The following is a 13,210-nucleotide window of genomic DNA, read 5'->3' as shown; positions in this document are numbered from 1 at the left end:
ATTCTCTACTCAGCTGAATGCTCTAGTTCCCTTCTAAGTAATTTGTCATTTTCAGGCACGTTTAAGTGGGCTTTATTTTTCATCAATATAACTCTACCATACATGATAGCATCTCCACAAGTGTTCAGAACGTGAACAACAGAGATGACAAATTCCAAGCACTGTAAATTTAAATATCATTCCAGAAATGAATTACTGAAAACTTCTAGATTCTAGACTCAGACCTTCAAGAAATAAGACTCAGCTTTGGCTGCCCCCAAAGGCCAATCAAACCTTAGGATGACTTGTGCTTCTTTCAATGTTTCACGAAAGGCGGAAATAGTCATAATCTGCCCTCACTGGAAACTCTAGCATCATGGGAATTTTCCCAGGCAGCTTTGTGAACGCCTAAGGAGTCTCCAATCTTGTTATAATTATAGCTACTAGGCACTGTCTTTAGTGCCAAGCCACTTTACCTTTAATACTTCAGCTCATTGAAGCTTCACGGTACCCCTGCTATGTAAGTATCATGGTTCCCATTTTCCCTGATGAGGCTCGGCCAAGTGAGGTAACTTGCCCAAAGTCACACAAGTTCCAAGTGTTTCCAAGTGATGGATCTGTGACAAGGCATTATTCTGCTTCCCAGGTCAGTTTTCCCTGTAACGAGCTTCTGCGTTTAAAAGAGTAAAAGAAAATAACTTTCTTAGTCCCAGTGAAGGTTGGGGAGAGAGATGAGGGCTGATGATGATGTCTGGGAAAGATTTCTGAATTTACAGAGTGAGAAAAAAACTGAAAATGCTGTTACAGAACAAAGCAGTAACAGCTGTCAGGGCTAAGGAGGAAAACTCGCCTTGAGGGGGCCTAGCGTTCACTTCCTCCTACCAACCCAGAGGCTGCGCGGGCACCGGCACGCTGATTGACAGGACACTACGACCCCAGGACGGTTGGCCGCGTGGGGGTCGGAGCGTCAACTTCTCAGCTCCCCTTGCTCCCCCGCCCCGCCCCGCCCCGCCCCCCACGCCTTCCTCCCGGCCACTGGCGGGGAGCTTCCACTACCAGTGCGGGCGAGGCCGGAGGCAGATGGATGCTGCTGACTGATGGGGGCGGCCGAGCGCGAGGGCGCTGAGTGAGGCCCGCGCGGCGTCCTTCCCGGCCTCAGGGTCCCGGCAGCTCACTCTGCGCCCGCCCGGGGGCGGGTGAGAAGGTCCAACCTCCGCCCGAGAGCAGGCGCGGGGTCCCAGAGCCTCCGCCCAGGCCGCCGTGGGCGCAAAGGTGGGGCCCGGGCCTGCGCTGCGGCCCGCAGGGGACTCTAGGCCCTGGTGCGGAGGCCGCGCAAATAGCAGGGATCTGCTCAGGGCTCGAGGCCGCAGGGTTTCCTTCCCACTTCAGATTGACCCTAAAGACAGATGTAACGTAGGGGGCGGCAGCTGTCCACACGGTCTGGAGGCTCAGGGCGCTTGGGACGCCGCGTGGAAGCCGGCCCCCCAGGGGCGCCCGGGCCTCTGGCGCCCAGCTCTCTCCCCGCTCTGCACGCCTCAGTCCTGCTTCAGAAAGCCTGCCAGCCGCGGCCGCGGCCCGCTCCCTTCGCCTCCCCCCGCCCCGCGTCGGGCTCCGCTTTCCCTCCATCAACTCTAGGCCGAATTCAATCCGAGAAGGCTCCTTTGAGCTTTTGTGTTTGCTGGGGGAGATGTGGGCGCAGGAGGGATCGCGTTACAACTTTCATTTCCTGAAATGTTTGAGGGAACATCCAGAGTTTTTATCCCCCCATCAGGCCGGGCGATGGGTTCGGGTTTCAGGCCTTGTCACTCAGCTGTCACCAAACAAACGAAGCTCTCAGAGCCCTGGAGAGGGAGAGCTACCTGCTATTCATGACCCCTGGAGCAGGTGATCGCTCATGGGAAAAACAGGTAGAATTAATCATACGCTGTTCTCTGTTTCCTCTCTTTTTTGGCAGACCTGCCCACAGTGTGAAACCTGTCAGAAAACAAATTAACTCTTTCTTGTCCCCCAAGGGAACGAAAAATACATTTTCGGAAAGCTCACCACACACATTCACACCACATGACAAGAATGACATTTGGAGGGAACATCTCTATATCTGCTCCACTTGGCAGTTTCTTAGTCTGTGAGGTTCCCATCTTAGTGGGACTTGGAACCTAGGAACCAATTCGAATGGGGCATCTTCGGGTCACCTGGTCCTATCTACTGAAAGGAAGCCCAAATGTGATCTCCAAACTTAGGTAGATCTGGCCATCTTCCTGCCTGGGGTGTCAGTGGAGTTGGGATCCTAATAAAAGGAAAATCTCTACTCTGACAGGAGCGTCTAAGAAATTTCTGTAAATGGGTGTTCCCCGCCCACCCCTGAGATTCTTCCCTAAGTCAGCCTTGTTGACCATCCGTATTGGGCTCTGTGTTGGACAATCAGCATGATTTCAAATTTTCCCTTATTCATTTCCTTAGTTGAGTTAGCTGAACAAATGCACAAAGCAAACGTGTTCTTTGCTGTGAGGATACTGTTTACCTACTATTCATTAAATATTATAAACACAAGTTTTAAAGTACACCTTTTTAAAAAAAATTGTAATACATTTGTCCTATATCTCTGTCCCCACATTAGCAAATTTAAAAAAAAAAAAGAAGGAAAGAGGAAGGGCACACAGATTTGCTTCTAAGATATATTAATATTGGAAACTTTAACCAAGACAGCTTGGGAGTCTTAAATCAGGATGATTTTTAAAAACAGAAATATGGTAAGGGGATTCCATTGTCATTCTGCCTTTTAGTCTTTCCATAAAAGGTGTTTTGTTGTTTTTTTTTGGTGAGAAATCAGGAGATATACTGTGTGTAAAAATAATCCTCCTGGCCTTCTTTATGAAGATTTTGTCTGTTTATTTTGAAAACAGCCATTGGTTCCAGATTCCCAGAACTGATTTTCTTAGATTAGCTATTTGTACTCAGAGGTAGAGCCCTGAGCAATATTATTCTTCAATTAAAATAAAGAACTTGACTTTAGGAGGAAGCAAGTTATGTTTATATAGCATCAGCAATGCATAGAAAATATTCACCACATATCTGAAGACAGACAAGGCTTCGATTGTTTAAATGTTCTGCTCACTTCATAGATACTAAGGCATGCTGTCCTATCTTAATTTTTTAAGCTGTTACTTACTTTCATATTCTTGGCATCCTAGGTACAGAGCTAATGCTCCTTCATTAACTACCTCCTTGATTTTGATGTAAAATTTCCTTTTGCATGGTATGGAAGATTATGCCACCTCACCTTCAAAATGTGCATTTTCTCTCTAAGTTCTGTAAATTGCTGCTCCTCTCCACCAACCACACCGGTCCCCACCACTAATACACACACACAAAGCTGCAAAAATTAAGGGGAACTTTGTGCTGCATAGTGATGCTCATAGTTCAAAAATAATATCTGTTCGAGAGCCAACTAAAAATGTCATAGCTATGTAGGTTTGGTTTGGGTTTTTTTGTTTTTGTTTTTTCACAGCCCCATTGCCTTTCCCTGGTATTTAGATCATTTGGATAACTGGCAACCCAGATTAGAACTGAAGTGCTGCAAAGCAGCTAAAGCCATGCCTTAAAGGCGTGAAGGAGAGGAGTTGAATTTGTTAAAATACTTAATAGAAGGTTAAAAACACCTAGAAAGTTGGTTTTACAGGCTTGCCGATTGGAAGCTGCAGATTTTTGTATCAGGGATGCCAACTGCCAGCTCTGTGGAATGTTAAAGAACATTTCAAAGTTTTGGTTTTTTAAAAAAACATCTTAAGAAATACGTAGTCTGGGGCCTTTTTTTTTCCCCTTTAAGATGCCAAATGCGTATCAGCTCAGGTCCTGAACTACCACTTCATCAATAAACTATGTATCTGTTATAAATAAGTCATGGCATTTTAAAAGTTATGATCAATTTAAAATCTTATTCTAAAATAAATTATATAGCAAATTAAAATAAATTTGCTTTGAGTTAATCCATCAGTGCTTCTATTTGGATCTGCCTGTGTCAGTTCCATAAAAGATTTATCTTCTAAGTTAGGGAGGATAGCGAGAGCAAGGGACCAGATGGAGAGAGCTGGTATACATTTCCATGTCTCCATCTTTCTTTCTACTTATCTGTCTTTTTAATGACAACCATTAAGGGCAGTGAAGGGAGAGCAGCCAATATCACCTAGTAGTATTTTAATTACAATTGGGTAGCCATTTCAGATACACTTAAGTGTGTGTTAAATCTGAAGTTAACTCTTTTCTCTTTCAAAGATAAGGTTGGGTTGCATTTTTTAGTTTTTTTAATTAGTTTTTCTTTCTGCATTCTCCTGTTGGATGGGGTTGGGGGGAGACGCAGGCGATTTTAAGAATATTTTAATGTTATGCAAAGGAAAACAGTTAGTGGGCACTTTTGCAAAAGGGGAGGGGGACGACTCCCAGGTAGTGAAGCAATATAGGAGAGCAGACCTTAAGGTGTTTGTGCTCTGCCTGCTGAGAAGTGGGGTCTCAGCTGTCCATTAACAAGTTAAAAGAAGAGAAGCTGAAACTCAGAAGGGAAAGAGTCTGGCATCCACCCGCGCCTCAAGCAGTCTCTTTCTCTTTGTTTTTAAATGCTACTGCAGTGTTGTTCCTCACTGTCTGAAAGGACCACAGCGCCTAAAACACTGATTGCCATCCTCAGTGGGAGAACAAGTTTCCAATTTCATCAGCTGGAACGAAGTTGTGTGTGTATACTCAGTTTAAAACACTAGAGAAAATGTGGCCTTCCAGGGCAGCACTTTTTCTGGGTAGAGGACAAGCCAACAATTCCCCCAAGATTTTGACTTCTCTGTCCTGGCTGATTTAACCCATGTCTTCAGAGAACATCTGCCAGGTGTACTATCAGATTCAATCAGACTGGAGAGGAAGGGGAGGCAGGATCACTATGACCTTGAGGGGGCTCACAAGTCACCACCTAAGAGCATACCTGAGGGTTAAGGGACTGAGCCCTCGGGTACCCTTGGTGCGAATTGCCCCTGGACTAAGTGGGCACAGACACTAGTGCTGCTGGCTTCGGGGTGGCTGGAGGAGGTAGCCTGGGAGAGTTTTTAGTCTACTGGGAAAAACCAGAGAAAGAAGAAATAGCGTAGAGGGAGCAGGTGGGCCATCGGCCACTTTCTTCACCTTAACCCTGACCCACCTGTTCCTGTCAACGCCACCTACCCCACTAAAGAAGGGCAGAGTGTGCGCCGTGACGGCCCAGCCCGAAGCACGCTGCGGGCCTCGGCCTGCGCCTCCTTCCTGGGGCCCCGGAGGTGCGTGGGGAAAGGGCCTCGGCTCACCCCCAGGCCCGGCTGGTCGATGAAGCCGAGCTGCCTCCCGGTCGTGCCCGAGACCCTAGAAACCCAGACCGCTCTCCTTGGCCATCGAAGGGGCGCCCTCTGGCACCCCTCCGCCGAACGCGCGGGGAATGAGCCCAGGCCCGTGAGCCAAAACCCAGGCCGCAGGAAGCAAAAGACACGGGCCATACGTGACGCGGGGAGGGCGGTGGGGCCTAGGCCGCCTCCCGACCAAGCTCGGGGGCTTCAACACGGCCGCCTTGGCGTCTGAGGCCCAGGGGCGCTCCCACCTGCCGCCCCGCCCGGGAGCCGTGAGCGGCCACGATCGCTTCCTCCTGCCACTACCCGGCCTGGTCCAACTCCTTCAGGAGTGCTTTCAGCGCCGCTCGGGGGTCTCGCCAGGAATTTAGCTCCTTGACTCAAAAGAGGAAGACCCGACGAGGGCTTAGGATGTGGCTCCAGGGTGCCCAAGGCCACGGCAGCCGCGTTGTCCCACGAAGCTCAGGCCGCGGCACCTCCTTGCAGCCTCTGCTTTCAGGGGCTCCGCGGGCCGCGCCACCAGGCCCCGCGCCTGGAGCTGCTGTGATGCGACTCCCTCCTGGAATGTGGATGTGAGCGATCCTCGGTGCGGAGGTGAGGGGACCCCGCCCGGGTCTGGGGGCGGAGAGCAGCGGCGCCTCGACTCCCCGTCCCTCGGAAGGGCAGAGGAGCAGGAGCAGCCTCCGGAGTCTGCGGAGTGGCAGGAGAAACCCCCCCAGTTTCCTGCATCCTGAGACGCGCGGAACGGAAACCTCTGGCTCCCTTAACCTGGAGTTCTGCCTGCAGACTTGAGCGAAGACCTCCAGGCGGCGGAGGCAAAAGGAATGAAGCCCTTTCGGCCGCAGCTGTAGGCGCGGCGGCGGCAGCGGCGAGGCAGAGGAGCAGCAGCTCGGTGCGCGGTCAGTGCCAGGGGCCCGACCGGCCCTCAGGGTGCGGGGGACAGCTGCCGGACAAGGGTCACTGCTCAGCAAATTCAGAGTTCGCCCATAAGTGCCAGTGCCGCTGCCTCTTCCTGGAAGCCTCCACTTCATCTCTGGGTCAAGACTGAGCTGTCTTTGCCTGGAGGATAATTCCCGGCCCCAGCGGCGTCTGGTTCTCATGGGGCTTGGGGGCTCTTGAGTCCCTGTCTGCTAAGCCAAAATTCAGGAACCGCCGGCCAAGCCCTCTGGCCTCCCGAGTATTTAAAGAAGCTTCGTTCTCAGCCAAGAGGTCAAGGCGAAGAGGCAACCGGGACCCGAAGTATCCTGTGTTCAGATTTAAAATATCCAAAGTTTGATAATCGCCCCAGTATAGTATTACTTTATTTTACTCGGTAAAATTCTGTAAGGTTTCGTTCTAAAAACTATCTAGAAATCATTGTTTATTACTTTTGGCTCTCCTTGCGAAATCTGTAAAGGAGAAATCAGAAAGTGGCTTTTGATTCAGTTAAACTGAGAAGACGAGAAGGTAAATTGGAGGTCCCTTGATAGCTGGTCCTTGAAGATTTCCTCGAGGAAAAAAAGAAATATGGTTAGTTCCCCCCCAATGATTGCTCTAAAATGATTGCCAAGAAAACTCAAGGTAACATCCAGCTTTCTCACCTCCTCCTGCTTGTCCCCGGTTTAGCCAGACTGAGAGGAGGATGGTGAGGGAGGCACATTGTGCAATTTCTTATTAAACACATCTGGAATATGTGCACTCTGGATCGAATGCCAGGGATTTTACAAAGAGTTTATGACTGTGACAGAAAATTGTCCTTTTAACGAGTTTACAAGTAGTAATCACAGGGGCTTTTACAGGACCGGCCGGCCTGCTCTGCTCCTTGCCAGATCTGCAGACATTTCCAAGATTCACCAACCAAGGCAGCAGGAAGTGGGCCGAGGCACCCAGGGAGACAGAACTTCCCTGAGTCTAAAATTATACTCAACAGAGCTGGAAGAGTGGGGGGTAGTCATCAGAGTAGGAAGAGAGGGCTTGTAAGAAATTAAAGTAATTGGCCCTTCCTATTTTCCAGGGAGATTTCCGCGGTGTCCTTTGAAGCTTGTCAGGGTCATTGAAAGCTATCTTTGTGCTGGGTGTTTGTTTTGGGCAGTGAATGTGAAGAATGCGAGGAGATCCCCTGTGAGAGCCCCTCCTGCAGAGGGTGGCATTTCTCCGTGGCCCAAGACGTGGAGAATAAACACCCTAGTGACTTAAATAAACACCAACTTAATGATCCAAAACACTAACAAGGGAGATTGGGACTCTGAGCTCCCAATGCAAAGGATGGTCTCTGAGCAGCTGTGTGAACATCTGTCCATCACTGAGAGGAAAAATGACTTTATAAGTAAAAGTGACTACAGTTAAGTACAGTGACCCTTTCTCCCTGGAACTCAGTCAAAGCCATTTGGCATTAAAAAATAATAAGAAGAAGAAGGCCTTAATACCCCTACCCCCACTTATAGATCAGGACAGGAAAGATAGGAAAGAGTAAGAAATGAACATCCTAATGGTGACACAGATGGAGAAAAATCAAAATTATGAAACCGTCATGTCATAAAATAAATAGAATTCCTCTGGGGAGCAATATTTTACAAAGCACAAACAAGCCAATCCTGTTATCCTGAGTAGAATTTTAATAAATAATGCCATTTGTTTCACTAATTTTAAAAGCTAAATACAAGGTACATCATTTTTGCCCCAGGCAAAAATAATATGGAGCCTACATGATTACTGGGATTTTTTCTGGACACCATCCGGCAGCACTGCAAAGAGCTCCTGTCCTGTCGGTCTGCTTTCTATTTGTACAGATTAATTCACAATGTTGCTATCCTTGTACGAGTTCCCTTTTGTTCTCCAAGCAGATAAATTATTTTACTTTCACAGTCTTGTCATAAATTTGTTAATAATACAAAAGACCGAACGTACGAATTCTGTGGAGAAAAGCTAGTGGTAAACAAAACTGTATATCTAAGTAATAAAAAATAAATAAATACACCAAATTTGAATTCGCTCTTTTTCTGTCATATAATTAACTCAGTCACCATTCTTGGTTCAGGGGATGGCCTTCAATGTACCCTGCAATTCATAACCACCATTAAGTAATAAAGAAAAAAAAACAACCCTATTTGTTAAAAAAGGGGGGGGCGCCCAATGACAGCAGTACACAACTCACCTTTCAGAAACAGAATCAGTACTCCTGGTGTTCTACTAAGTTTTAATTTAGACTGGTTTAGGTACAATGGAAAAGAAACCTGCAAACACATGCTGTTTTAGTAACAAATACCAGGTAGCCAGATTTGTTACGTATTTTTGCAAGCTAGAAACTAGGAATAGGAGAAACCCTTAACAGGAGTAGGCTACAGATATGAGAGCTTCAAGGGCATGAGAAGTAATGGCATTCAGGAAAGTGTTTTTTCACATTGGTACATTTTTTAAAGTTTGCCATAAAAAAACCCAAGAAAACAAACAACAACCAAAAAACCCCACTAAATTTGACAAAAATAGTTGTGTTACTAATGGTCACTTCTATTTCTAACTGCCTCACATAGAGAGCATTAAGACATTTAGGCACTTGTTTTTTTCCCCCTAATACTGTTCTTTCCTTTTAATCTACATAAAATTATTTAACACTAAATATGAAAAATGTAAACTTAATTTTCCCCATCAAAAAAGTATAAGATCATATTTTTCCTATTCACCTTAAGAATGCAACCAGTTCCTCTCAGGCTGGAGGATCTTTTCACTGTTTTAACTTCCCTCTCTCTCTCATTTTCATTTCCTTTTCCTCTTCTCAAAACATTTTCCATAAATAAATTAAGATGAAATAATTAAAATCCAGTTGATCTGTAATTCCATTCACTGAAAAAAAAAAAGAAAAAAGAAAAAGGAAGCCTACTGAAGCAGGAACACGGGTTGCCCAGAACCAAGGCTGGGTAACTGGATGTTTTTGTTTGTTTGGGTTTTTTTTTTTTTCCCCTGATCCCCACACTGGGAGGGGAAATGTGTAAGTGGAAAGAGTCGGAGAGAAGAGGGCACTACGTTTGAGATCGCTGTTGGTTTTGATTTTTAAAAAGATATTTGTGAAAGTCCACCATTCCTTTATGCGCAAAGAACCCCAGAAACAAGCTGCAAAAAGTGTTCCTGATGTCTATTTACAAGTGTCCCTAGTTGCTGCTTCGAGGCCCCAGTCCCTCCCTTCTTAGGACCCCAAGTCCACCAAACTGGAGGTGAGGGGGCCCAGCAGGGAGTCCTGGAGCTGATGCTGGTGGGCTTGCAGGCTGTGCGCTGACTGCGAGGCTGTTAAACCCGGGAGAGAATAGTTGGAGCTCCTGGCGTGGCCCATGTTGCCCTGCAGCAGAAGGACCGAGTTCTGGTCTGGACTCTGGGGAGGTGAGAACTCTTCTTCTGAGCTGGACATGAGTGGCTTGCCCCCTTCCAGAGGAGAGAGTTGATTCTGCTTGTTGGAGGAGGAGTTATTGTTTTCGGTGTTCTCCCTAAGAAACAGAGGACAACACCATATGGTTAAAAAAAAAAAAGTGTGAGATGGAGGGAGGGGAGCTGGAAGAAGGAAAGGGACATTGTGCAATCAGTCACTGACCCAAATGGAGTTCTGCCCTCTCACCCACCCCACAGAGTCCTGGGGGTAAGAGAGGAGGCCTAAGAGACTTGAGAAAGGTGATGCTGCGTCCTTTCCTCTTCCAGAGTTTGGAAAGTCAAATCAGCAGGGCTGATTTGAAATGCACAAAAATTATTTTTAAATTTTTGTTCTAACAGTTATTATTAAATACCTATCAAGGCGTGAGTACCACATTTAGAAGTAAAGAAATCTGAAAATCTTCCAACAAATGGTTGTTGATGATGAAGAAAATGACGGGGGGTGGGGTCGAACTTCGCCCAGTGCACAAATGTTTGGTGGTGAATCGTCAATTGTCCTGTTCCCATCTGAGGAAACAATTAACCATCGAGTTTCCCTGCCCCTGCCTGGAGGTTGTGGTTTCAGAGGCACAGGACAGGTCATGGGAAGTGGTGTCCAGAGCGGCCCAGTGACCTGAGTAAACACAGGGAGCGCAGCCAGTCTCTCCGATTTCATCAGGGAGTGGGCCCTCTGGCCTGGCTTAAAGGACGGCCGTTTTGTAACAGACGTCTAAATGGAACTGTACCGTCCCTGGCCCGGTGTTATTTGCTCAGTCCTCAGTGCCTCACGGTGCTCTTTCAAACTCCCTGCGGACACCCACACCGGCGCACCCTTTCCCGGCAGGGGAGCGTCAAGACCCGGCACAGCCTGAGCTGGTGTGATGTACCGGGGTGTCAGCCTGGGCGCTCGGCGCTGGTAAACTGTAAGGTCTCGCAGCCCTCGCGCTTCTGCCTCCAGAATGCTCCCACCCCGGAGTTGCCTGTCTCTCCAACTCTCCCCATCTCTCGCAGTCCCTCTCTCCCAAAATGCCCATCTCAGCTGAATTTCTCCAGACTCTTGCTTCCCAGAGGGAAACAAGGCGGCGACTTCTTCGGCCCCCAGGCTCCGAAGCGAACAAAAGAAACTCGGCCGACTCGGGCGTTCAGGTTTCCCCTAAACTGCTCGGCTCCTCGGAGCGCTCTCCCCGCCGCCGCCGCCTCCCCAAGGCTCTTCCGAATCTCGGTCGGAAACTCTACAGCAAAAGAGTGGAGCCGGGCCAGGTGGCCTGGGGTGTTCGCATGAGGAGGGGAGAGGCAGAAACAGGTTGGAAAAAAAAATGTTGGCTTCTGTGTTCTGGGGTGAGAGAAGTCTGAGAGTGGAGACCCATTCCTCGCCCGGGTGAGCCGCGCGGACAGCGGGCCGGACCCGCCGCAGCGCCCGGCCACGCGCGAGGGAGCCAACGACGAGCAGTCAGTTCTGGGCTTGGGGAGCCGGGGAGTCAACGCAGCGCCAACCCTCCCAAAGCACTCTCTTCTGTGGACTTCTTTCGAAAGACTCCTCCCTTTGTGCAGCTAGTGCGGATGGAAGCGACCTCTCACCCAAAAGACTGCCAGGAAAGCGCGACTGAAGGACCGGGCGCGAGTGGAAACAGCATAAGTTTCAGGCCAGCTCCACCCTTCCGGGGTGCGAGAGGAGGGAGGTTCGAGACCCTCAGCCCCCACTGAACCCCTCCCCCCGCGATACCAATCACCATTTCCCTTCTGCTTGATCTAAAAACTCACTCTCCACCCGCCACTCCTCTCCCCCTAGCCAGCCAAGAAGACATGAAAAACAAACCTAGCGCCAACGTTTCCCGACACTCACATCCCAGGAAATCCACGCGCGGACACTCAAATCAGATGAACACCGCCCCACACCCCCGCATCCCTAGCAAGCGATCTCAGAGTTCATGAACTTTCGCCGCAGTGCCGCGGGGGCCTGGGCGCCGCCCCGCGGAGCGGCTCGGGCCAGCGGGGTGATCGAGGTGGTTGGTGCCTGCGGGGGTGGAAAGGGGCGGAGGGGAAAGGAAGGCTTCCCAGGGTTGCCCGATCTGCGGGAATGATGCCGCGTACCTTTCCTTGGCCTCGGCGGCCCGGTCTCTTTGCCTCCGGTTCTTAAACCAGTTGCTGACCTGGGTGGTGGTGAGACCGGTGGCCTCGGCCAGCTCTCGCTTCTCACGCGGCGAGGGGTAGGGGTTATGTGCGTACCACTCCCGCAGCACGCCCCGCGACTTCTCCTTGAAGCAATAGCTGGTCTCCTCGCCGTCCCAGATGGTTCGTGGCAAAGGGAATTTTCGGCGCACCCGATATTTGCCCACCGCGCCCAGGGGCCGGCCGCGTAACTTCTCGGCTTCCACGTAGTGAGCCTTCAGCCACAGTTGTTGCAGCTTGGGGTGATTGTGAGGCGAGAACTGGTGGCTCTCCAAAATCTTGTAGAGCTCGCGGAAGTTGCCGCGGTGGAAGGCGACCACGGCCTTGGCCTTGAGCACGCTTTCATTCTTGTGCAGGTGGTCGCAGGCGGGCAGCGACCACAGGAACCTGCCCAGGCGCTCCAGGTTCCCGCCTTGCTGCAGAACCTCGCACACGCACGCCACTTGCTCCTGTGTGAAGCCGAACGATGGCAGCATCGACATGGCTGGGGCCTGCCGGGGCGCACTATCCGGGCGCACGCGGCAGGGAGCAGAGCCGAAAAAGCAGCGGGAGGCAGCCGCAGGGAGGGGGGCGCGGCAGCTTCTAACCCCCTCCCTAGGCTGTGCGAAGGCGTAAAAGCGAGTCGAGACTTGAAGACGGGCGGCCGAGTAAGTGGAGGAGGAGTAGAGCGCGCGCTGGAAAAGGAACGGCCGGCTCACTCCGCAGCTTTTCGGGCCTCGCTGGCTCCTGCCTCTGGCCGGGTGGATGCTGCTCGTTGCCGGGGAACTTGGTTTCTGTTCTCCCTGCAGCTGCCTTAAAGCGCGCAGCGTCCTCGGCACGCTGATTGGCTGCGGGCGGCGCCTATCCGGGGCTGGCCAGCCTGCGCGCCGCCGGGCCGGGCCGCGAGGCCGCGCCGCCCCGCGCGGGGAGGGCGAGGCTGTACAGCGAGGGATAGGGAGTGGAGGGAGGAGAGGGACCGCGAGTGGTGGGAAGCGAAGTGGGGAGGAGGGAGGGAGCGGTGCTTCCCGGGGACGGGGGGCGGTGGGAGTGGGTGAGCGCGTCAGGACCTTGCAACATGAGCCCCCTCTGCTGTGTCACCTAAGGGCAGCCGCGCACATCTTTGCACAAATCAATGGCTCCAGACCTTCTAATTCCCCTCCTCTCCCTCCGTACCTCTGTCCCTGTCCTTTGCAGACTTGCCATTTCCCGGTGAGCTCATATTTAATTACCTTAATGTTGGAATGAATAAGTAATGGATTGATGAATAGCTTATGGAACGCGATAAATAATACAAGAGTAGACCAGTCCTCCGGGCTGCAGTCGCTGCAAGAATGGCTTCTCCTGGCTGGCTT

The 13,210-nt window shown here is 50.4% G+C and overlaps 1 protein-coding gene across 1 annotated transcript; it reads right to left on the bottom strand.

Moving 5' to 3' along the window:
* Window positions 1-8,491: 8,491 nt before the first annotated feature.
* On the bottom strand, window positions 8,492-12,815 carry SIX1 (SIX homeobox 1). The gene is made up of 2 exons (XM_043920786.1): window positions 11,802-12,815; window positions 8,492-9,790 (listed from the first exon to the last, which is right to left on the bottom strand). Exons 1-2 carry the CDS (start codon window positions 12,359-12,361, stop codon window positions 9,496-9,498), a joined length of 855 nt encoding a protein of 284 aa, XP_043776721.1. The 5' UTR covers window positions 12,362-12,815; the 3' UTR covers window positions 8,492-9,495.
* Window positions 12,816-13,210: the final 395 nt, after the last annotated feature.

Source organism: Cervus elaphus, chromosome 12 (genome assembly GCF_910594005.1).
Source record: "Cervus elaphus chromosome 12, mCerEla1.1, whole genome shotgun sequence".
Taxonomy (NCBI): Eukaryota; Metazoa; Chordata; class Mammalia; order Artiodactyla; family Cervidae; genus Cervus; species Cervus elaphus.
The sequence above is the reverse complement of the archived record's forward strand: the minus strand, read 5'-3'. Positions and strand labels throughout refer to the sequence as shown.

Excerpts from the sequence above, each read along its gene's own strand:
- SIX1 (XM_043920786.1), bottom strand. The coding sequence starts at position 12,361 with ATGTCGATGCTGCCATCGTTCGGCTTCACACAGGAGCAAGTGGCGTGC. Across the intron at positions 9,791-11,801 it reads GCCGCCGAGGCCAAGGAAAG|GGAGAACACCGAAAACAATA; the intron begins GTACGCGGCATC and ends TCTGTTTCTTAG.